We start from the raw sequence: 25362 nt of genomic DNA on the forward strand, positions 1-25362 counted from the left end.
TATGAAAATAAAGAATACCATGCAAATGTACTTTCATTTTTTTTCTTCCCTTTTATGATCATAATGTGCATATAAGGCTAATGCTGTAACTGTGCACATGCCCTGAAGCTATAAAAATTCTGTGGGGAGATCCCTGTATCCTTAACCAGGAAAAGTTGTATCATTTACAACCATAATTCAACCTGAAAAAGCTGTATCATTATTCATTATATCTTCTACTGCTAAAAAAAATATCATAAACAGAAGGTCATTGCCCAAAACAGAAACATGCCTGTGACAAAGACATGGAAAAACAAAAGTCAAATGGTATGTACTTCAATTTAGCATGTTTCCCCCATATATGCTGGTATGTACTACAATTTATCAGGTTTTCCCCCATATGTATTTATTTTGTTTGCAACTTGAATTCCTCATTCAGGTGTGTGCACTTCAGCTTAGCATGTTTCCCTCATATGTATTGGTGTTTACTTCAATTCAGCGTGTCTCCACCATATGAATTGGTGTGTACATCAATTTAGCACTTCTTCTCTATATGTATTGGTTTTGGTTGTGAAAAAGATACTCACTTGCCCACCTCGTCCCAGTTGCTGGCCCTAGCACAGATGACATTGATGTTTTGGTTGTGAAAAAGATACTCACTTGCCCACCTTGTTCCAGTGGCTGGCCCTAGCACAGATGACATTGTTGTTTTGGTTGTGAAGAAGATACTCACTTGCCCACCTTGTCCCAGTGGCTGGCCCTAGCACAGATGACATTGACGTTTTGGTTATGAAAAAGATACTCACTTGCCCACCTTGTCCCAGTGGCTGCCCTAGCACAGATGACATTGTTGTTTTGGTTGTGAAAAAGATACTCACTTGCCCACCTCGTCCCAGTGGCTGGCCCTAGCACAGATGACATTGACGTTTTGGTTATGAAAAAGATACTCATTTGCCCACCTCGTCCCAGTGGCTGCCCTAGCACAGATGACATTGTTGTTTTGGTTGTGAAAAAGATACTCACTTGCCCACCTCGTCCCAGTGGCTGGCCCTAGCACAGATGACACTGACGTTTTGGTTATGAAAAAGATACTCACTTGCCCACCTCATCCCAGTGGCTGGCCCTAGCACAGATGACATTGACATAATCCTGCTTGGTAAGAGTGTGTATCACAGTTTTTGCTACCCCTTTAGCAATCTCAAACTTTTCTCCTCTCATAGACTGACTAAAATGTAAAGAAAATGTGTTTATAAATTACTGAGATATCGGTTTGAGAAGAAAACCCCCTAGCAAGATGCAGAAGTATCAAAGATCAATTACCAGCTGAGATGCAAATAAGTAAATCTTCTGAAAGCCACAAATGTAATTATTGGGCATTCTTCACTAACTTTCATGCCACAAAGCCCAAAATTATTTCTAAATGTCCGTAGTTAAGAATTGAAATCCAGTTTCTCGCATGTTTATTTTATGTAATATAAGGCATTCATCAGACATATCCATAATGTCAATAATTCATTCGTACTTATTTGTTAATAATCCATTCATACTTATTTGTTAATAATCCATTTGTACTTATTTATTAATAATCCATTCGTACTTATTTTTGTTAATAATCCATTCATACTTATTTGTTAATAATCCATTTACACTTATTTGTTAACAATCCATTAGTACTTATTTGTTAATAATCCATTCATACTTATTTGCTTTATCATGCCTACAGACTAGAACTAAATACCTGCATCATGACCTTTGACCTAAAATTTGATTCAGAGTAGAGACTATCAACTTGTTCATTGGACTGCAACTAAATACAACTGTATTTGTGCAATCCACTGTGTTCCATAAATTCACTGAGAAACAAGAATGCAGGCAATAACCTCTGACTTGACCTCAAGGTCAATTAGATCTGGTTTTGAAGATATGTTGGTGGTTAGAATTGTATCACCTCCATTCAAAACCAATGAAACAGTGCAAGATATGTTTCAAGGAAACCCCATATCTATGCCACCATTCATACCATTTTGATTTAATACCAACTATGTATCATATGAAGTTTTTAGTGGAAACCCCATGTCACTACAACTATCAGTTAAAAAGAAGTAGTAATAATAAGATTTTCAAGATGGCCACAGTGGCCATGAAATTGGTTTTGACATTTTAAGGAACATGCAACACAAGCATGAAATTAGAGGCACCATTCTTATTTAGAACCAACAGACTCTTGCTGAATGTCCATTTTCTTGAACATGATAAGAAGTTTCTTAGTGAAAACCTTATGCCAGTATATGATTATGCATTCAGGAGTAACAATAAATATTCTCAAAATGGCTGCCATTTTTACTTAGATTCAACTTGACTTCATAAGAAGTCTTTTAGTGAAACCCAATGTCACTGAGACCATCCATTTAAAAGTAGTGATAACAGGAATTTTAATTTGATACTGGATGTATGATTGGCAATAGTTTTATATTGGGCCAACTAGGCATCATAAGAAGTATTAAAGAAAACTCAAAGTCATTATGGCCATCAGTTGAGAAGGAAAATTGAAAACATGATTTTCAACATTGAAGTCAACTTGGCAACATATTCATTTAGGACCAACTGGACATCATAATAAGTCTGTGCATGAAAGTTCATATCAATACAATCATCCATTAGGAAAGAATTGCAATGAGAGTTTCAAACATGCCATTAACTGCCCATATTTAATGTCTGATTCACACCACTTTCATTCAGGACCAACAAGACATCAGAAAAATTCTCCGAGTAAATACCCCGTGTCAATATAACTATCCATTCATGAGAAGTAATGACTAAAGTATTTTTAAGATGGCTGCCATGGTTGTCATTATGGATATCAAAGTACACGTAGTATCATTTTCATTTAAGATCAATTAGAGCTTGGGATGAATCAGTGTAAAGTTTCATGACAATCCTTCAAGAAATTTAGAAAGAGTCGTGATAACAAAAGAAAGAGTTGTGATAACAAAGTTGTATTAATATACTGATGACAGACTGACGTTGTGTATGATGGACAGCAAGTCATAACATGAGCTGGTCTTGTTGAAATCTGAATTAAATCAAACAATAGAGGTAAAAACTAGAGTGTTAAAAATATTGGGATGTAAGTAAGTCAAGTGTCATAACTATAAAATATGGTCATAAATGAAATCATCTGGGACCCTGTTAGGAAGAATTTTATAAGTAAATCATAAAAACTGAGAATGCTAGTGTTCACAAACTAATGCCTACTGTATGTTGTTCAAGGGCTATAACTGTACAAGCTATGATCACAATCTGATCATCAATGAAGTCACAATCTGATCATCAATGAAGCTACAATCTGATCATCAATGAAGCCACAATCTGATCATCAATGAAGTCACAATCTGATCATCAATGAAGCCACAATCTGATCATCAATAAAGTCACAATCTGATCATCTATGGAGTCACAATCTGGTCATCAATGAAGCCACAATCTGATCATCAATGAAGTCACATTCTGATCATCGATGAAGCTACAATCTGATCATCATTGAAGCCACAATCTGATCATCAATGAAGTCACAATCTGATCATCAATGGAGTCACAATCTGATCATCAATGAAGCCACAATCTGATCATCAATGAAGTCACAATCTGATCGTCTATGAAGTTATCATCTATGGAGTCACAATCTGGTCATCAATGAAGCCACAATCTGATCATCAATGAAGTCACATTCTGATCATCGATGAAGCTACAATCTGATCATCAATGAAGCTACAATCTGATCATCAATGAAGTCACATCTGATCATCAATGGAGTCACAATCTGATCATCAATAGAGTCACATTCAGATCATCAATGAAGCCACAATATGATCATCAATGAAGTCACATCTGATCATCAATGGATCACAATCTGATCATCAATGAAGTCACAATCTGATTATCAATGGAGTCACATTCTGATCATCAATGAAGCTGCAATCTGATCATCAATGAAGCTACAATCTGATCATCAATGAAGTCACAATCTGATCATCAATGGAGTCACAATCTGATCATCAATTAAGTCACAGTCTGATCATCAATGAAGCCACAATCTGATCATCAATGAAGTCACATCTGATCAGCAATGGAGTCACAATCTGATCATCAATGGAGTCACATTTTGATCATCAATGAAGCCACAATCTGATCATCAATGAAGTCACAATCTGATCATCAATGGAGTCACATTCTGATCATCAATGAAGCTGCAATCTGATCATCAATGAAGCTACAATCTGATCATCAATGAAGTCACAATCTGATCATCAATGGAGTCACAATCTGATCATCAATGGAGTCACATTTTGATCATCAATGAAGCTACAATCTGATCATCAATGAAGCCACAATCTGATCATCAATGAGGTCACAATCTGATCACCAATGGAATCACAATCTGATCATCAATGAAGCCACAATCTAATCATCAATGAAGTCACAATCTGATCATCTATGGCGTCACAATCTGATCATCAATGAAGCCACAATATGATCATCAATGAAGTCACAATCTGATCATCAATGGAGTCACAATCTGATCATCAATGAGGTCACATTCAGATCATCAATGAAGCCACAATTTAATCACCAATGAAGTCACATCTGATCATCAATGGAGTCACAATCTAATGATCAATGGATCACAATCTGATCATCAATGAAGTCACAATCTGATCATCAAAGGAATCACATTCTGATCATCAATGAAGCTACAATCTGATCATCAATGATGTCACAATCTGATCATCAATGGAGTCACAATCTGATCATCAATGAAGCCACAATCTGATCATCAATCAAGCTACAATCTGATCATCAATGAAGTCAAATCAAATAAAAAAATGGCTATCAGAATGTTAGCTAAGCCTCCTGACTAACTGTGGCTATTACAGATATAAAATGAATATAATTTTACCTCACTAAACTTGTCTGGTAATGATTTTATACCGCTTTCCCTAAACTATGTCAAAATCTGAACTCATGTCACCCTGAAGTTTGTAAGTTTGACCCTCGATTGTACATCAGTGTGTGTGTTTTTATGTTCATCAAAAATATTACAAATGACCGATTGTGACTTCAGACCTATAGACCCCCAAAAATGATTGGAAGCTGCTACTTTAAAAATGTTGTGTACTTATGCTGCTTGATGAAAAACTGTTCCATGTAAGTTGTCTTATTAAACAGACACAATAGGGAGTTATGAAACAGACACAATAGGGAGTTATTAAACAGACACAGTGGGGAGCTCCTCTTGTTCAAGTGTAATGCAACTATGAAGGTGATAACCTGCTGTTGTTGTTGCTGTTGTGGGGTTTAACGCCATTTTTCAGCACACGATAGGCTATGCATGGCGGCCAGTATTAATGGTGGAGGAAGAACCCGGAAAACCCCGAGAAGAACCACCAACCCACGAGAAGCTACTGGCAAGCTTTCTCACATACCCACATTGGCAACCTGAATGTAACAAAATTTCTGACAGCCATTGTAAACATTTTCTAACTAAAGACTTTTTTGCAATCTTTCATCTTAACATAAGAAATTGTAATCATTTAATTTTTAAAATTTGATCTCTTAACTGGCACTATACAGCCACTATTTTGTTGACATCACATGGAACCACCTATACGATCAACCACACCCCCACAATCCTACCTATTGTGACCAGGCATAAAAGACAAGCATTCAATTGGGGCCCTGAGTGGCTGAGTGGTCTAAAGTGCTCTCCATTACGGATCACTGCCATCTCACTTCTGTCTGCGCTGGTTCAAGTCTCGGATTAAGCCAATGTGGGTATGTGAGAAAGCTTGCCAGTAGCTTCTCGTGGGTTGGTGGTTCTTTCCGGGATTTTCCCGGGTTCTTCCTCCACCATTAATACTAGCCGCCATGTATAGCCTATCGTGTGCTGAAATATGGTGTTAAACCCCACAACAACAACAACAAGCATTCAATTCTTTTTCCTTTCTATCATTTGAAAGAAGAGGTACTGTCATGAATTGATAAAAAAAACAAAAAAAGATTGTTTTTTGTAAAAAAAAATTATAAATCATTGTTCTAAAAATCTGCTTCATAAGCTAGCATTACCCCATGAAGCCAGATTTTACTGGTGAAAGTCAAAGGCTTTGAGAAACCTTGGAGTGACAGCCTTCATGGTGACTGGAGTTCAGATTTTGACATAGTTTAGACTAGAAACATATTTTATGCATCAATAATTATCTTGATTAACCACTACATATCAGGCCTTACATGAAACTCATGCTGCATGTAGTCCAATAATTTAATTCCTATACTCATTCACAAGTACAATACACAGTTAACCTGTTGTGGGAGCAACATATAAAATGTACAATGTATAGCCATACATATAATGTGGGAAGTCTACCACTGGATAAACATACTTATTCCTGCTTCCAACTGCACTGGCCAGACATGGCCTTCTGAGTAGACAGGATATACACAGGTCTAGCACAGATGAATCACTGTAACCATAAACATAAATACTCAACACATATTAGTAAAGCACCAAATGCAAGTCACAGTGACCCTTGTTGGTTTTAAAGGTATAGCAGTAATAGAGATGCATTCAGCCATTTTGGTAACAAATAAAGCACCCAATAAATGAACTTTAAACACAAAATTTTTATAAAGTCACTAAAGCATGAAATGTATGTCACAGAGGCTTATTTTGGGATGCAGAACTTGTCTACATAAATCCACTTGCCAAGTTTCATGATTCTAGATTGGTTAATATACATAAAGTATGCCAAAACCTCACGTGGCAATGAGATAAATGCAAAAACTGAACCAAAGACAGTAAATATTGGTCACAATGAGCCTCTTTTAATGTACAAGGTGTGGTAGATAAATAGCCTCATCAACCTCATGATTCTGGTATGTACAAGGTGTGGTAGATAAATAGCCTCATCAACCTCATGATTCTGGTATGTACAAGGTGTGGTAGATGAATAGCCTCATCAACCTCATGATTCTGGTATGTACAAGGTGTGGTAGATAAATAGCCTCATCACCTTCATGATTCTGGTATGTACAAGGTGTGGTAGATAAATAGCCTCATCACCTTCATGATTCTGGTATGTACAATGTGGGTTAGATAAATAGCCTCATTAACTTCATGATTCTGGTATGTACAATGTGTGGTAGATAAATAGCCTCATCAACCTCAAGATTCTGGTATGTACAAGGTGTGGTAGATAAATATCCTCATCACCTTCATGATTCTGGTATGTACAATGTGTGTTAGATAAATAGCCTCATTAACTTCATGATTCTGGTATGTATAAGGTGTGGTAGATAATAGCCTCACCACCTTCATGATTCTGGTAAGTACAAGGTGTGGTAGATAAACAGCCACATCAACTTCATGATTCTGGTATGTGTAGTGCATTAAAAATGAACATCATATACTATTGTAACCAAGTCAGTGGAGCATAAAATATGGGCCATAATGACCTAATACTGAAATAAGGGTGTTGCATCTCCAAGTTTCATGGTTCTATATAGCAAAGTATGTACACAGCATGCCAAAGACTTCTGTACACCTGAGCTAAATACAAAATCTTGACCTTTAAGAAATATAGGTGACAGTGATCTTTTTTGGTATGGGCAAAGTGCTAAAAGGTTTATGAAATAATTCAAGTTAATGATTAAAGCACAAAGAGTAAAAATCATCACACTGCTTACAATAATGATTCCATGTATAATACAGTATTATACAGTAAATGAAACACAAATCTCCTTACAATAATGATTCCATGTATAATACAGTATTATACAGTAAATAAAACACCAATTTCCTTACAACAATGATTCCATATATAATGCAGTATTATACAGTAAATAAACACCAATTTTCATACAATGATTCCATGTATAATACAGTATTATACAGTAAATGAAACACCAATTTCCTTACAACAATGATTCCATGTATAATACAGTATTATACAGTAAATAAACACCAATTTCCTTACAACAATGATTCCATATATAATGCAGTATTATACAGTAAATAAACACCAATTTTCATACAATGATTCCATGTATAATACAGTATTATACAGTAAATAAACACCAATTTTCATACAATGATTCCATGTATAATATAGTATGATACAGTAAATAAAACACCAATTTGCTTATGATGATTCCAGGAATAACAGTGTCATACATTAGGTAAAACACTAATTTGTATTATACATTAGAGAAAACACCAATTTGCTTGCAATGATTCCTTATATAATGCAGTAAAGAATAATAAACAGTAAATAAACAATGATTTTCTTACAATGATTCTGTGTATAATACAGTATTATACAGTAAATAAAACACCAATTTGCTTACAATGATTCCATTCATAATACAGCATTATACAGTAAACAAAACACCAATTTGCTTGCAATGATTCCATATATAATGCAGTGATACACAGTAAATAAACACCAATTTTCTTACAATGATTCTGTGTATAATACAGTATTATACAGTAAATAAAACACCAATCTGCTTACAATGATTCCATATATAATACAGTATTATACAGTAAATAAAACACTGATCTGCTTGCATAATGCAGTAATACACAGAAAATAAAACACCAATTTGCTTATGATGATTCCAGGAATAAGTGTCATACATTAGGTAAAACACCAATTTGTATTATACATTAGATAAAACACCAATTTGATTGCAATTATTTCATATATAATGCAGTAATATACAGTAATAAAACACCAATCTGCTTATGATGATTCCAGGAATAACAGTAGTATACATTTAGATAAAACACCAATTTGTATTTTACATTAGATAAAATACCAATTTGCTCATAATAATTCCATGAATAACAGTATTATACAATAAATAAAACACTAATTTGCTCATGAGGTAAATAAAAAAACTTAACATAAGACAGTAAAATGTATAATGTAACGTCACAATGATCTTTTGTTGCAAGGTGCAGAAGCCCGTGGGACTACCCATCACATATGATAGGGTACAAACTGCCAGGGGATGGCCAAATACTAGAGTAAAGCAATAAGTATAAACTGCCTCGCAGCACTGTCATATAAAGACCTGCTTAGACCTTTCTATCCAGGCATAACATTTTCATTTGATTATAATTTAAGCTACCCTGTTTATTTCTTTTATTTTGTCCGCAAACACTAAAAATGGATTTCTCATGTTTCAAGCACATTACTTTCTTGAAGTCACAGGAGAAAAACTTGATTGTTTGTCAAATTTAAACTACATATATTTGAAATATAAATGTCTTTTTTTTTTTAATTTAAGGAAACATAATTACATAAACCATTTTATGTACCTGTAGTGTTTGTCAATTTATTTTTCTGAAACTTTTACCACTTACAATTTTTTCCATCTACATCTTTTAAATGGAAATATTCATTCATTAAAATATGTGAGCTACCCCAAATTTATTGTGGGCTACCACAACACACATAAGAAATTTGTCCAGCCTGTTGATATCATCTCTGACATTCTTGAGTGACAATATTTTTAAATTAGGCACAGCGGCTGCTATACTGGATAAACAATAAGCACAATTTTCATTTAGGACAAAATTGGCATCATTTATTGAAAACACCCATGCTGACATAATGGAGAATTAGTGACAAGATTTTCAATAGATTCATTGTGGCAGCCATATTGAAACCATTTTCGTATAGGGTCAACTAATCATAAGAAGATTTTTAGTGTCAATTCACAAGGAGAGGAGCGGTGATAAAATTTCAATCATTACTATTTTCCTTTATGACAAACTATACCTTGAGATGAATGTATCATGGCAATCCTTCAAGTAGTTTAGAAGTGCTAATTTAGAGATAATAGGCCATCCCAAAGGAGGCACATCAAGGTTTAAAAGACCATGCTCATACCAGTTCCAACAGAATGGTTCCAGAGTTGTAGATTGCAAGTGACCTTCCAAGTTTTTGTGTGAAGACAAGGTTTACAATTATGTGAAAAAACTAAATGCAACAATACTAAATCCATGTTCATAGCAAACTGAAAATAAAATATCTTAATTGGTTCTTGAGCCATCAGGGCTGCCAACCCTCCGGACTCACAATTAGTAAAAAGAGGGATACAACTTAGTGAATTTGAACACAATTAGTTAAAAATTATACCACGACACTAGCTCCATCCACTTTGATGGTCAGTATGCATTATATGAAAATCCCAAAATAAAACTAAAATATTTTATTTACACTGATTACATGTGAATTTATTTGCAGCAAAATTTATTGACATACACAAACTTCAAGCTATTTTTCATGATATGATGCGACTTCTCCTGTGGCCTAGTGGCTACAGCGTCCACCTAATTCTATCCAAAATGGGACTGACAAGACTAAGTCTATAAATGGTGCATTTTGAGCTTTGAGACAATTTATGCACCATATTGCATTAAAAGATGTTGAATGGTACCTGGGCTATGTTGGTCACAAGGATATGCTATGGTGGAGATTTAAAATTGATGGAAAAGGGCACTAGCTATGTCAAAATGGGATCTAAGAAGATGAAACCTTTCAAAAGTGTTAATGTATATGTAACTGATGTTACAAGAAGTTTGAACAGATTGACTAATGGAAGGACACGATAGGTAATTAGGCGATTTCTACATGACTCACATCTCTCAATGTTGAATACAAAAATTAGGCTTTTACCATAACATCTGAATTATGATATTGTAAGTCACACAATTTGCATGGATAACAAAGACACAAAATTACCTGCAATCCAGTATGATAATCACATCCTTGGGTCCACTTGTAGCAGCAATATACCAAGGCCTGACACGTGGGTCATAGTCATTGTAGAAACCAGCAAAATTAGTCGACCATTCTCGTCCTGGATAAGTTCTGGCAATACCTGTTACCGAGCCAAAGTACTGCCATCTGCACAATTACACAAAATCTGTATTTTTTCAACCAGAATTGTTAACAAAGAGAAAACATATACAAGTCTGATGTGACTATTTGTGTGTGCATGTCATATTGTAAGGAATCATAAAATAGGACATGATGGAGTTCAATTGCTAAAGCCCAATATATTTAATGAAATGAGAAGCTCTTCAAACCAGATATTTATAACCTACAAACCATGCATGTGATAGCACCAAAATGTCAAATCATGAGATTTACAATCTATAATCCATGCATGTGATAGCACTAAACAGTCAAACCAGGAGATTTATAACCTATAACATATGCATGTGACAGCACCAAAAAGTCAAACAATAAGACTGATAACCTATAACCCATGCATGTAATAGCACTGAATAGTCAAATCTGGAAATTTATAACCTATAACCCACACATGAGACAGCATTGAAAAGTAAAATCATGAGATTTATAACCTATAACCCATGCATGTGAAAGGACCAAAAAGTCAAACAACGAGATTGATAACCTATAACCCATGCATGTGATAGAACCAAAAAGTCCAAACATGAAATTAATAACCTATAACCTATGCATCTGATAGCACCAAAAAGTCAAATCAGGAGATTTACAACCTATAACCCATGCATGTGATAGCACTGAAAAGTCAAATCAGGAGATTTATAACCTACAACCCATGCATGTGATAGCACCAGAAAGTCAAATCAGAAGATTATTAACCTCTAACCCATGCATGTGATAGCACCAAAAGGTCAAATCAGGAGATTAATAACCTCTAAACCATGCATGTGATAGCACCAAAAAGTCTAATCATGAGATTTACAACCTATAACATATGTATGTGATAGCACCAAAAAGTCAAATCAGGAGATTTATAACCTATAACCTATGCATGTGATAGCACTGAAAAGTCAAATCAGGAGATTTATAACCTACGACCCATGCATGTGATAGCACCAAAAAGTAAAACAAAGAGATTGATAACCTATAACCCATGCATGTGATAGCACCAAAAAGTCAAAGCAGGAGATTAATAACTTATAAACCATGCATGTGATAGCATTAAAAAGCCAAATCTGGAGATTAATAAAATTTACAAAGAAATGGCACTGTAAATCAGGAGAATTTCTGTCAAATCATATTTATAAGAAAAAGGAGAAATACAGAAATAATACATGGAATTTGATTAGTAAATTACTTTTCTCCAAAAATAAATTATCTAATCACATCTGTATTATGGAAGTTCTCTACTGCTTCCAAATCTAGCCCTCCAAGAAAGATGAAAACAAATCTCTCCATCTATATATCTCACAGAAGAAGGAAATTAACAGATTAAACCCCCTTTGTTCCCACAAGCTGGCCTATATCCCAGATGCTCACTGGTTTAAGCCTGAGCCAATCAATAACAGGCTGCTCACATTTGCTGGGAAGTGTGTGATGCATTGGGTATGTATTTTCTGAGAAATATTATTTACTTTAAAAAAAATGTCATTTCTCAGCAAAATATGTTACCAAATCCCACTAACATCAGGAGAATAGGCAAGAGGAGGATGAAATGCACAAGTATCCAACCTCTACCTCATGTATGAGCATGATAATTGCTCTACTGAAAAAATGAACCTCTCTTAACATGAAGGCAACTTAAGCAAAGATTATGAGTTTACACTGTGTGGTGCTAGAGTGTTAGCACATTTGAACCTTCATTTGGAATACCTTTGGACAATTTCAGGATCAGTGTGAAAATGATAGTACAATTTATGATATTCTAGGTATTGATACTGTAACTCTTTCACTTTGTTTGATTTTATATTTTATTTAAATTAACTTATATTTTAGAAAATTGAATGCTTGTTGGGTTTTACCTTATCTTGTTACTAAAGTTTAGATCCCTAGATGAAACAGTAGTAACTGAAAGAAGTAATTCATTTTTCTTGTTTATATATGCAACATGCAAGCATTAAGGTTTATAACATTGCCCTGATAACCAAACAGCATAGTGATTTGAATTATCAGTAAGACATGTGTAACGTATGCTGTCAGACAAGAAACTTTGTATTATGATTTGTTTTATGCAAAAGGGGAGTTTTCAAATACTAACAGGAGGACAGACTGGGAGAATTATTTTTCCCATTGGAATGTTGACATTTAATTTACCTGTATATGATGCAAATAGCTCACCTGTCAAAATGAGTCAGGAGTTAACATATCACTTATACAGTTTTTAATGTCTCACACACACACACACACACACACACACACACACTGCTTATTGTGCAAGGATTTTACATTAAAAAGTATATACATGTAAATGGGAATTTGTTTTTAAGTGAAATAAAAAATTTGGTGACAAATACATAGTTACAAGTCATTACAAACTATTACAGCATTTTATATTTTGTCTTCTTTTTATTTTATTTTATATTATTATCAATTTTAATTTTAACTTTATTTTATTTACTCTGTTCAAAGATGAAGATGACAATCTGAGTGTATATTATTCCTATATTTGTTTTCTGTCTGGTTTTGTTTTGTTCTGTGTAAGTTTTCCAATTTGCATTTTTGACCATACATAAAATTCTATCAGATACTTACCTGCAATCTTCCTTTATTACAGTATTAAATGAAGGTAACTTCATTTATACATTCCACTTGATATAAATTGCAATACAATAATAAAAACAAGTTGTATCCCTGACAATACCTTGCTGAAGTTAAAAATAATCTAAAATGAAACATTTCAAATTAAGAGCAATGTGTCTTTAGAAAAAGACTTTTCTGGCAGCACTGTACTGCAAGTCCTCCAGGAGAGAAGTCAGTCTTTATACGGACAAATCAGTATATGTGTTATTAATATCAGAACTCCTATGGAGACTATATCACTGCTTCATGAAAGATATACTGCCTTTTGATTGATTTAAACCATTAGTGGTGTGAACTGATAATAATATATTAGTGTAATCATCATATCATGTAATTATTATGTATACCTTAGCAAGGGATCTTCTTTTTGGTTCTGTCTGAACAGTTCATTTAGTCCTGCTGTGAAATACACTGTTTCTATGGTACTGGGGTCACCACGAGGGACATCATCAGGGATCTTTATTGTTGAGTAGTTCCAGCTCACCGGCTGCTTGAAATACCTAATAAGATATCCACCCATTTGTCAGATTTAATAGGAAATTAAGCATGAACTAAAACAAGATGATAAAACTTTAGACACAACAGCTACCATAAATAGCAGAACAATCTGTCCATAACTAATCAGTAAAACTTAGAAGTCATGCCCTCACAGCTCACAATCTGTCCATAACTTGAACTTCAACATATGGAGGAAAACAATTTGAGGTATGCAGCTGCCATTCTGTATAATGAGGCACCAAATTAAATTTGGAACAAAATCACATTTTGGTTCATTTAGATCCTTAACTTTATCCTGGAATGGTAATTCTAACTGATATCTGTCTCTTTTTCTGTCCTGCTGATTCATCAGACGTATCAGAAATTCCCTTGCTATAACTCCATTTCTGTTTTTTTATGACCTAATTGACATCTCATCATGTTACTAGTTCTGACTCATGCTTCGTTTAAAGATATCAAGACATTTTAATTTTAATTCTACGTTGCATCTTAGCATGCTAGTATATGATTTGTTTTTAGATACCTAACATTACTGCTCCATGGTCTTAAGTAACAGAAAGAAGTAAAACAAATAAGTATATTAAAATCAGGAAATAAATTTATTTTTTGTATGTTACAAAGTAAAAATGTAAGAACTTTCAGTATTGTGAAATTAATCCCAAATAATTACAAAAGTTCTACCACAAGACCAACATATATAGAGTGCTCCAAATGAATTCCAATAATTAATGTGCAGATGTACCAATAGTCTTGAATAGGTTGAGGTACCAACAGTCTTGATGAATCACAATGATATAATCTAGAATGTCTTTGAATGATTTCACAATAATCCCCAAATATTGATTTTGTCCAAAATATCAATAAGCACTTGAAAATTCCAATGATTAATCTTTAAATAAACGATTCATCTAAATTTATATAAGAACACAACAGTAGATGATTCCACATACTGAATTTAAAATGGGAATGAATAATTTTGTTGATAACAACCTTATATAAAAACAAAAAAAAACAGGATGGGGGTCCAATGTTCACTTCCAGAACATTTTATGTTTCTAAAAAATCTAGACCTTGAACCCAAATATCAGTAAATAACCTATTTATAACTTACAAACTTGACAAAAAGCAGGGACACACAAAAACTCTATCCTCAATCATGGACAAAAGTCAAGCACACAAAACAAATTAAATAGACATAACACTAGACATTCATATTTAAATACCATCTCTTTTAAAATGCTTTCATTGCTTACACTTTTAAGTTCTGTTCTATGTGCATTATCTCTTATTGTAACTATGTATTTTGCTAATGTGAATTTTTTTATATTGTGTTTCTTAAATGTTTTATGTAATGTTGGTGGAAAGCTCATTAAAGCTCATGTACTGCTATTTTAATCATGCCGACTGTAAACAAATTTTATCTAATCTAAACGGAACTCTACTTTAAATTAGAATTATTCACACAATGATTCAGTATCAACATTCTTTCTTTACTTCTGTACTCCTAAGTATACAGGACATCAGAGTTTATAATACAAAGTTCTCCACAGAATTCTCTATACTAATTGTAGATTGATTAAAATGAAAATGTTTTAATCACCATTATGTACTTTTTGAAGAGACTGCATCTTTTAATTTTTTGGATGTCATTTTGTGAAAACAGTATTAATAATTTTTTGTCATTTCTTAAATGCAAATATCATAATGAGTTAGATTTAACAGAAGATGACATAAGCCATACTGTAATTTATTTTAAGACATCACAACCATATCATCTTTTGTTCATTTTCTTACAGAGTTTGTAGTTCTATAACACTTGTTATGACTGTATGGTCTTAAACTATGCAACAGAAAGAAACAAAACCAAGAGTAGTAAAATCAACAACAGTTTATTTCTTACAAAGTAAACATTTAAGAGACACTTACAGTATTGTGAATTAAATCACAAATAATCCTGTATGCCCAATTACAAGTCCAAAAATACAGAATGTTCTGAATGAATTCCAACAATGTCCTGATATACCAAAATGATGCAATCCAGAATGTCTCTAAATGAGTTCTCAATAATACCAAATTATTACATTGGTCCAAATCATAATGTGCCTGAGTAATTCCAATGAATGATGTCAATAAACAATTCCTCTCAAATTATATGTAAACGTAACTGGTAGCGTTGACAGCAAATGGATAATAAGGACTGATCTGAAGATATAAAAATAATTTGTTTGCCACACCTCTATTTATCAGATTTCACTTGACCTATGATGCCATAGTGCTTTCAAGCAAACTAAACAAAAATTCATGACTCATAAGTAAGGTTAGGCCTTGAACTCAAATTTGACTAAACATCTTGTTTACTACTTACAACTGTGACAAAAGTCAGGTATGCAAACATTCTATACAAAACCCTCAATAACTGACAAAAATTAAGCACACAATATAAATCAAATATACATTGAAACACTGCATTAGCCCTTGATATCTTATCAATGATGTAACATTAAAAAATTATAGGATATCAAGCTGCACTGAAGACACCGATATTATGAAATTGTACATATATTAATACACTTACGGATTAAACTTCAAATCAGGTGGTAGCATTTCTGGAATGTCTGAATCCATGTAGATTTCACGTGGCAGATCTGACAGTTTTTTGGCAAGTGTATGATTGGTCTGGCTGTAGAAGCTGTCATGCAATTCTTTCACCTTCTCTGCTAATCTCTGATAAAAACAAAAAGACCCTGACTATTACATTACAGTCTTGAACTAAAATTTTTGTGCAGACTAAATTATCTTCTAATTAGACTCACTATGACCCTATCCTTTGATCTTTCTATCATAAAATCATGTCTTTCTTACCCAAAGTGGAAGTCATCCATACACTTCAGTGAAGGTACATGGTCAAGAATTAAAATTCTGTAAAACCATTTTTCATTTTAGCAGCCAGTGACACTGATCTTGGGCAGTTTAATCCCAAAATCAGTGGGCTTCTACCTCATTCAAAGTGCAACCATCCATAAAGCTTAATCCATCTGTGATTTAGAAGTGAAGTTGTTGTACAGAAACCATTTTTTCCTCCAGTCTTTGCAGCTTTGACCTTTGATCTTTTGATTCCAAAATGAACAGGCTTCTTTTTTACCATAAGTGCAATCCATTTTTTCCTCCAGTCTTTGCAGCTTTGACCTTTGATATTTTGATTCCAAAATGAACAGGCTTCTTTTTACCCTAAGTGCAATCCATCCACAAAGTCAGATCCAGGTCTGTAATGTTGTTGTTGTTGTTGTGGGGTTTAACGCCATTTTTCAGCACTTGATTAGCTATACATGGCGGCCAGTATTAATGGTGGAGGAAGAACCTGGGAAAACCCAGGAAAGAACCACCGACCCACGAGAAGCTACTGGCAAGCTTTCTCACATACCCACATTGGCTGAAGGTCTGTAATGTAGAACTAACTTTATTCAGTAAAAACATTTTATTTCTTTCAGTCACAGTGACCTTGCTCTATGACATTTTGACCCCAAAATTGATTTGCTTCTTCCTTATCCCACATGACCACTCCGGTGGCCTAGTAGTTAGAGCATGTGCCTTGGATGCTGGAGGTCATGGGTTCGATCAATGGCCGAGTCTTACCCCAAAGACTTACAAAAATGGTACTAACAGCTGCCTCGCTTGGCGCTCATTATTAAGAGGTTAGTGTTAGGACTGGTTGGCTTGGTGTCAGGATAATGTGACTGGGTGGGACATCATGTTACATGTCTGTGGCATGATGCCCCAGTGCTATACATCACTATAAACTGTCACACTGCAGAAATCATAGCAATATGACTGAAAAATTGTTAAAGCTATGTTAAAAATCCAAACTACACACACACACACATTTACCCCATATGCAAGCCATCTACAAACTTTGATCCATAGTACGCTAATTGCAAGTCATCCAAAAAGTCTGGCCCAGGTCTGTGATGTAGAACTAACATTATCAGCAAAAATAATATTTCTTTCTTCAATCAGTGAACTTGGTCTTTGAACCTTTCACCCCAAAATCAATAGGCTTTTATTCAGCCCAAGTGCATGCTATTTATAAATTGTTTGTAATGAAAAATGATGGAGAAATGTAGTTATTCTGAGAATAAGTATATCTTTTCCTCTTTGTATTGTACACAGAGCCAAACTGGGTTCATTTAAAATCACTCCTACATATAGAACAAGAGTCCCTCAAACAGACTGACACTCTACAGTTTCAAGATAAGACCATTTCTTCATTTTAATTGCTGAGTGTTGAAACCATCTGTGACATTCTTCAGCAATAATGTTTTTGAATTAGACACTGCAGCAGCCATACTGGATTTATGATTGTCACCAATATCATATAGCAAAACAAGACATCACTAACAGAAACAAAAAATACCAATATGACCATCTATTCAGAAGGAGTAACAGTAACGAGATTATCAAGATGGTTGTTGTGACAGTCATAAATCATATCTGACTGGCAACATTGGCATTTATGGCCAACTAGTTATGATAAAAAGTCTTTTGGTGAAAACCAAATTTCCATATGACCATCAATTCTGGAGAAGTAGTGATACCAGTGTTCAGGATTGCTGCCATGGTGATGCTATTTGCTGTAATATTGGCATAATTTTCATTCCAGTCTGGCTTGTCCTGATCTTTTAGTCTACGAGGTCACTTACTAACCAGTCTGGCTTGTCCTGATCTTTTAGTCTATGAGGTCACTTACTAACCAGTCAGGCTTGTCCTGATCTTTTAGTCTAGTGGGGTATGTGCCTTACTGTGAAACAAGTAACTGGAGTTCAATTCTTGACGGTGTCAGGGTTTACATTTTATCCCTTCCCTTGATACCCTTTTACCTGTGCAGCTCGTTTCTTCTGTGAGAAGTAAACAGCCAAGTCCTCTTTAACCTGTTGAATGATTTCCTCTCCATCTTTCTGTTCATAAGTATAGGTGGCCTGGTCCAGGTAGCTCTGGGAGTAGTGTTGATTTATGCCATCACTTGCCAACTAGATGGACCAAAAAGAATGGAAAGCAGTGCTAAGTCAAAATGCAGCTCATGCCTTACTGTATCACATTCTATCACATGTCTTAATGCATCTCTATTAAGTTTGCGTCATCAATTAGAACATAAACTGAGCAAATTACAGATGTGTGACATTTTCACATTGTCCTACTGTGACAGCTGACAATATATTCTTTATGATTTTAGTAAATTGTAGTTTAAGGAGTTCCTCCATGTAAATAAATTTGAAAAGCAAATAAACTGTCGTTTGGGTTTAAATTCACTTTTATCAAATGAGAAAAAGTTACAGAATATATAAACAAGAATTATGGAAATTACTCTATATTACATACATCTCTTGGGTTACTCAATGAGAGCAATTGTAGCAGTTGGTAGAGTGCTGAACTTGTATTCCAAGGGATGCAGGTTCAAAACTCAGTCAGGCCAGATTTATCTGGGTGTCTCTGTTTAGCCTTGGGAAATATATTTAGCTTCCATTCCTTGGCATAATATTGCAAGTGATATGTTGTAAATGCTATAAAAACAATCAAACCACCACCTAACTACTAAGTAACTTTGTAACACTTGCATGGTACAGTGTTTTGTTTCTTACTAGTGTTTTCATCACAAGTCTACAATTTTAAGAGACATATCAGAAAAATAAATAAGGAAAACACTTACCATATAAGTGACAAGCATGCAGTTATAACAAACATTTATTCAACAATGTCTGGTACTTAAAAAAGTACTAATCTGAGTTCAAGATGAAATTAAAAGAAGCACATGTGCACGTATAGAAAATTTCTCTTAAAAGTATTCTAAATGTACAAACGCCTGGATCTTCATTACAAATTCTATAAAATGAATAAAATTTACATGGATCAAAAGATTTGGTGCAGTTATATAATTTGCCATTATTTAGGTTAAACAGGATAAAGAATTCTTGCTGGGGGGATATGGGGGGGGGGTATTGGTATAGTTAGCAGATGTGTGCTATCAGATATATAAAATATTTCCATAGCTGACCATACAAAATTTGCACTGGTAGCTAATATTCAAATTTTCCCCATTCCATGTAGATGTACTAATGAAAACTGCAAAAAATGTTTTTGCAAATGATATTGCAAATACTGAAAAAACTGCACTCAATGCTGCTCCAGAAATATAGGTGTATGGATGTTTGGAGGTGGGGGTGGTTAAGTAGCACATTTTTTAAAGACTCCAAACATAAAGCATTTAGTTTAGTCTGGACTACACACCACCAGTGATATAAAATAAAACTAAGTGCATTCTGAACCATCCCCCAAACACCTTTTTTTCCCTCTCTGTAACAATCCTTGAATGAAACTAACTTTGTGTGTGTGTTTAAGTGTGTGTGTGTGTGTGTGGGGGGGTGTTAGCAAGTCATTCACCTGTAGAATATAGTTTTGTATCAAAACAGCCCAGTTCTGTACATCCCCCTCCAGTGTCCCCATGTCATAGACTTCTTCTCCTGGCAGTTTACCAAGAGTTCTCAGGAGGGACACCACAACAAGAAACAGTGAATGACTAACAACCATGGTATACAACACATGCTATATATCTCTGACCTGAAATTAAAAAAACAAAACAATCAGTGTTTGCCAATTAGAAATTCGCACTAATTATTTAACTGTAAAATAGAGCTATATAAATGTAGAACATTTTACACTGACATTTCCTAACCTGAAAAGCTGGACAAAAAAAGTTCAGAATGTATTCCTTGGTATAGATGCAACGATGGAGCATACAAGGGTTTTTCAAAAACACTGCTTCAGTGTTGCACCTTAAGTAAATCATGGGTCTCCCATGTCCTCCTAATCCTTACTCCTGTTACAACACACTGGGTGCATCTTTACCTCAGGGAAAAATGAAAACATATGCATACTATTTTTCTGTCCACATCTTTGTTGGTAATAGCAGTGGCTAAAATTATGAAAGAAAATAGAGACATTCAGATTCCAAATAATTTCCATCTGAAAACAACTTGTATGGCAACTGAAGAATATGAGGCTTCTTAAATTCTGCTCTGATGTAGTGCAAAGTCAATGAAGACTGGTAACATATTTTCAAGCCTGAATTAATGATGCACAAGACAATATTTCTGGGTTGATAAACTTTCAGACATAGTCTAGCATTTAATCAATGCATTATTAATTTAAAAACAAAAAGGTTTCAGAAAAATTTGAATTATAAACACTGGTAGATAATGTGGGAATTATAAACACTGGTAGATAATGTGGGAATTATAAACACTGGTAGGTAATGTGGGAATAAAAACACTGATAGATAATGTGGCAATTATAAACACTGGTAGATAATGTGGGAATTATAAACACTGATAGATAATGTGGGAATAAAAACACTGATAGATAATGTGGGAATTATAAACACTAGTAGATAATGTGGGAAATATAAACACTGGTAGGTAATGTGGGGATTATAAACACTGGTAGATAATGTGGGAATTATAAACACCGGTAGATAATGTGGGAATTATAAACACTGGTAGATAATGTGGGAATAAAAACACTGATAGATAATGTGGGAATTATAAACACCGGTAGATAATGTGGGAAGTATAAACACTGGTAGGTAATGTGGGGATTATAAACACTGGTAGATAATGTGGGAATTATAAACACCGGTAGATAATGTGGGAATTATAAACACCGGTAGATAATGTGGGAATAACAAAAGTTAAATGAGAGCAAGTTCCAGAATGGAAAATTCTGTATTGTACATCTTTAAGTGAACTAGGCATTCACTTTTTGGGGATTGCTTGACTACTTGATAATACATTTATTACAATAATGCCAATGTCCATGGTAAAGATAACAGTCAGTGCAGACAGCAAGTAAGATTAACTTCTTTTTTTATTTCTATTTTACCACTAGTGCATTAAGTACTACCTGGTATATTTGTTAGTCTCCCTCAAATTCTGTGCCCCCCCCCCCCCCCCGCCACCACCCCCAATTTTGGTGGAACTGGGATAGTGCCATGCTAACTGGAATTATCTGGATCTTCATTTGGATTAATAAATTTTTCTTCTCTTGTTTTTTGTGCTTTACAATCTGACATTATTGGCCATGAGTCAGTAATATGCCAGTAAATGTAAACAAACTGATATTATTGGCCATGAGAGAGAGAGAGCGAGAGGGGGGAGGGGCAGTTAAACAACTATCACTACCAATCCCTCGTTGTCCGACTGCCAATCCCGCGTTGACTGCCCTAATATGAACGAAGTGCTGGTCTGCGTCCATTTAAACAAAGCTATTATCGTTACTTAGAATTTACATATACATTTGATGTTTTCTACACAGTAAATTATAATGACTAAAGTCACAATGATTTTAATTATCAATATGAACCCAACCACTGACAATATAATATAATAAGGGGTGTGTCACTTACACATAGATGTATATGTCACACTGCAATTTGTTTTAAGTACGTGTATTATTGATATGTAAATTCTAAACAACAATACTGCCCCTGAGGATTCCAAAGTCTTCACATAAATATGCATAAATTTAAATGATAATCTAACTAGGATTTAATCTGAAATAAATATGTCTGGATTTAACCTTGAAGACTCATCTGTTCTAAGCCATTCTGAAATTCGTTGTGTCTCGTTTAATCGTAGGACATCATGAAAGGAAGCCTCAGCAACAGAACAAAAATCAATATTGTTGACAGGCTAGGAGAGCACCTGGTCGTAATACATGGATTTACCTCCCCTGCATTTTTTTAAAAAGTTGTTTCCCTTGCCATAACAAGGGTCGTCTTGTAGAGAAGAATTGTACTTTGGAAAAGCACCAAGAGAGGACGCAAGTTTAATAGCATGTAACAAAGTTGTAACTAAATTTAATATGCATCCGATGTTTGGAAAGGAAGGAACTATTTTTTTCTTCTGTTACTTGGTTTGTTTGGAGCGGTATTTTTGACGTATTATTTTGTATATAAAGTGATGGCGCCTTTTGATTAGGACTGAGAAGTCTTACATTTGATACCATATACGCGAAAGTTTTATAATCACATAGAAAGGAATATGACAGAAGCAGAAGTAAAAGGGAGATGTAATCACAAAAGAGAGAGGTAACTATTGTTTACGTTACCTTGTCAGTGTATAAGGAAATCAGTGATGAGATAAAGCTGAATGGAAGAACTTAATATGCACATCAACATAAATTATAATATGAGGCGAAGATGAAATATAAGTACGGCTATTAAAAATGAAAATTATTACTGGAAGGCAGATTATATTGGTCTGGACTCACTACTATCTATCAAACAGGATTAATTCTAGTATTATACTTTAGTAATTCTAATATATTTATATGGGGTGGTGCGGGGGGTGGGGGTGCATTGGATACCGTACATAATTGTTTGACTGAAAGTGTTCGTAAATTAAGTTGGTTTGATTTTTCTAACGGTTGTTGGATTACTCATGCACTGTTTTAATTATTTAGACATGCAATAATGGATATATACGGATCCATAAGCCTCGATAAGGTAAGAATTTCTTTTTTGTGGAAAGGGAGGCGGCCGTTAGTAGTGAATAGGGCCACCGTAGCGACAATGGGAATTAGCATTACAGACCCCCCTGGGCCACTCTAGCGACAATGGAAATTTAACATGGAGAAAAATCGTGGGCCACTCTAGCGACAAGGGGAATTTAACATGGAACTATAGTGTGGGTCTGTCTAGCGACAAGGGAAATTAACATGGGGAATAGAGTTTGGGCTTTTGGGATTTTTTTTAAAAAAATTTTTTTAAAAAGGGGTAGGCAATTGAAAGGCTATCTCTTTTCGAGAAATATGGCTGGCCCTGAAAAGGGCCTTTGGGTTTTCTTCTGCTTCTAATTTCTTCTTTTCCTCCACCAAGTTCTTATTTTATCTCCTACACTCTTCTTCTCTTTCTTTTTTTTCTTCTCCTCTTCTTTCTTCTCTTCCTCCTCTTCTTTCTTCCTCTTTTCATTTTCTTCTTCTTTTTCAATTTTTTCATTCCATTCTCTCATCCTTATCATTTCCTCTTCATCCTCCTTTTCCTCCTTTATTTCTTTCAACAGATCACTGATGATTACCTTCATTTTTCGTAAATTGTTTATCTCCATCTTCACTCGATGGGGACTATATGAATAGTGATCCTCGTTTAGGTTAACCAACATTTGCTCTATCATTCCTAAATTGTCGAGAACGTTTTGCAATTTTTCCATTTTGTCCATTTGGTTAGAAGCCATCTTCTTTGTATTCTTTGCAGAATGGTTTGAACAACGAGCACTGTGGGTTCTTATACGAAAAGCGCGAACGTGAAGGAAAACATCCCCCTAAAACATAAAATGGATCTTACCTAGATGATGACCCAACATCGCGCGTACGTGAAGGAAAACATCCCCTACTTTCTCATTTCATATAATAAAACCCTAACTATACTCTTCACATACGCTAAGAAACCCATAATCTACTATTCACAATAACATACCTGAGCTCTTACAAACACAAACACACAAACACACAAACTCATACCCTCACACTATCTGAAATAAGAGTTAGTGTTTATATACACACTACTCTACCTACACACATTGGCAAATTAATAGTTATTTCTTTTCTAGAGTATTGGGTAGCCCTGAAAAGGGCTGTTTTTGTTTGGAACTTCATGGACACCTGGTTAATGGTGGCACCTTCCAGGCCTGGCGCCACATACACATCTTATCCCCCAGTTACTTTTTACCTTTTGGGGGCAGAGAGCAGAGGCAGGATATGTCGCTTCAGAATCCCAATTTTCGCTCTCTGGGATTTTGAAATTTCTTCTCTCCTTTTCCTCCTCTTCTTTGTTTCTTCTTTCCTCTTTATATCTTCTTTCTTCTTCTTCTTTATATCTTCTCTCCTCCTCTTCTTTCTTTCTTCTTTCCTCCTCTCTTACCCTTCCCTCCTCTACAATGGCTTCCGCGGCCAGTTCATTTAATATGCGCCTGGCATATTCCAGATGCACATGAAGCTCCAACAGTTTCTCAAGTCTCGTGTTCATTCTTCTGGCTGTGTTGATCAATCAACAAGGGTAGCTGGACTGCCGAACGAGTTTCAATTTATACTGAAAGCGCGTACGTGAAGGAAAACATCCCCCTAATAACATAAAATTCATCTTACCTAGATCATGACCAAAAAACAACAACGCACGGACCTAAAAGAAACACTCACTCACTTTTTTATGCTACCCATCACT

The 25362-nt window shown here is 34.8% G+C and overlaps 1 protein-coding gene across 1 annotated transcript in view; it reads right to left on the minus strand.

Moving 5' to 3' along the window:
• LOC149806603 (voltage-dependent calcium channel subunit alpha-2/delta-3-like) overlaps positions 1–22857 on the minus strand; it is a 102779-nt gene extending 79922 nt beyond the window's left edge. The window contains exons 1-7 of the mRNA XM_089955436.1: positions 22722–22857; positions 20529–20705; positions 18971–19120; positions 16672–16820; positions 13946–14098; positions 10788–10952; positions 1076–1204 (exon numbers count right to left, since the gene is read on the minus strand). Coding sequence (XP_089811562.1) covers positions 1076–1204; positions 10788–10952; positions 13946–14098; positions 16672–16820; positions 18971–19120; positions 20529–20675 — 893 coding nt within the window. The 5' untranslated portion in view covers positions 20676–20705; positions 22722–22857. The remainder of the gene's footprint in view (positions 1–1075; positions 1205–10787; positions 10953–13945; positions 14099–16671; positions 16821–18970; positions 19121–20528; positions 20706–22721) is intronic.
• Positions 22858–25362: the final 2505 nt, after the last annotated feature.

The sequence above is a fragment of the Sinohyriopsis cumingii genome, chromosome 1 (genome assembly GCF_028554795.1).
Source record: "Sinohyriopsis cumingii isolate HCF-2022 chromosome 1, ASM2855479v2, whole genome shotgun sequence".
NCBI classification, from domain to species: domain Eukaryota; kingdom Metazoa; phylum Mollusca; class Bivalvia; order Unionida; family Unionidae; genus Sinohyriopsis; species Sinohyriopsis cumingii.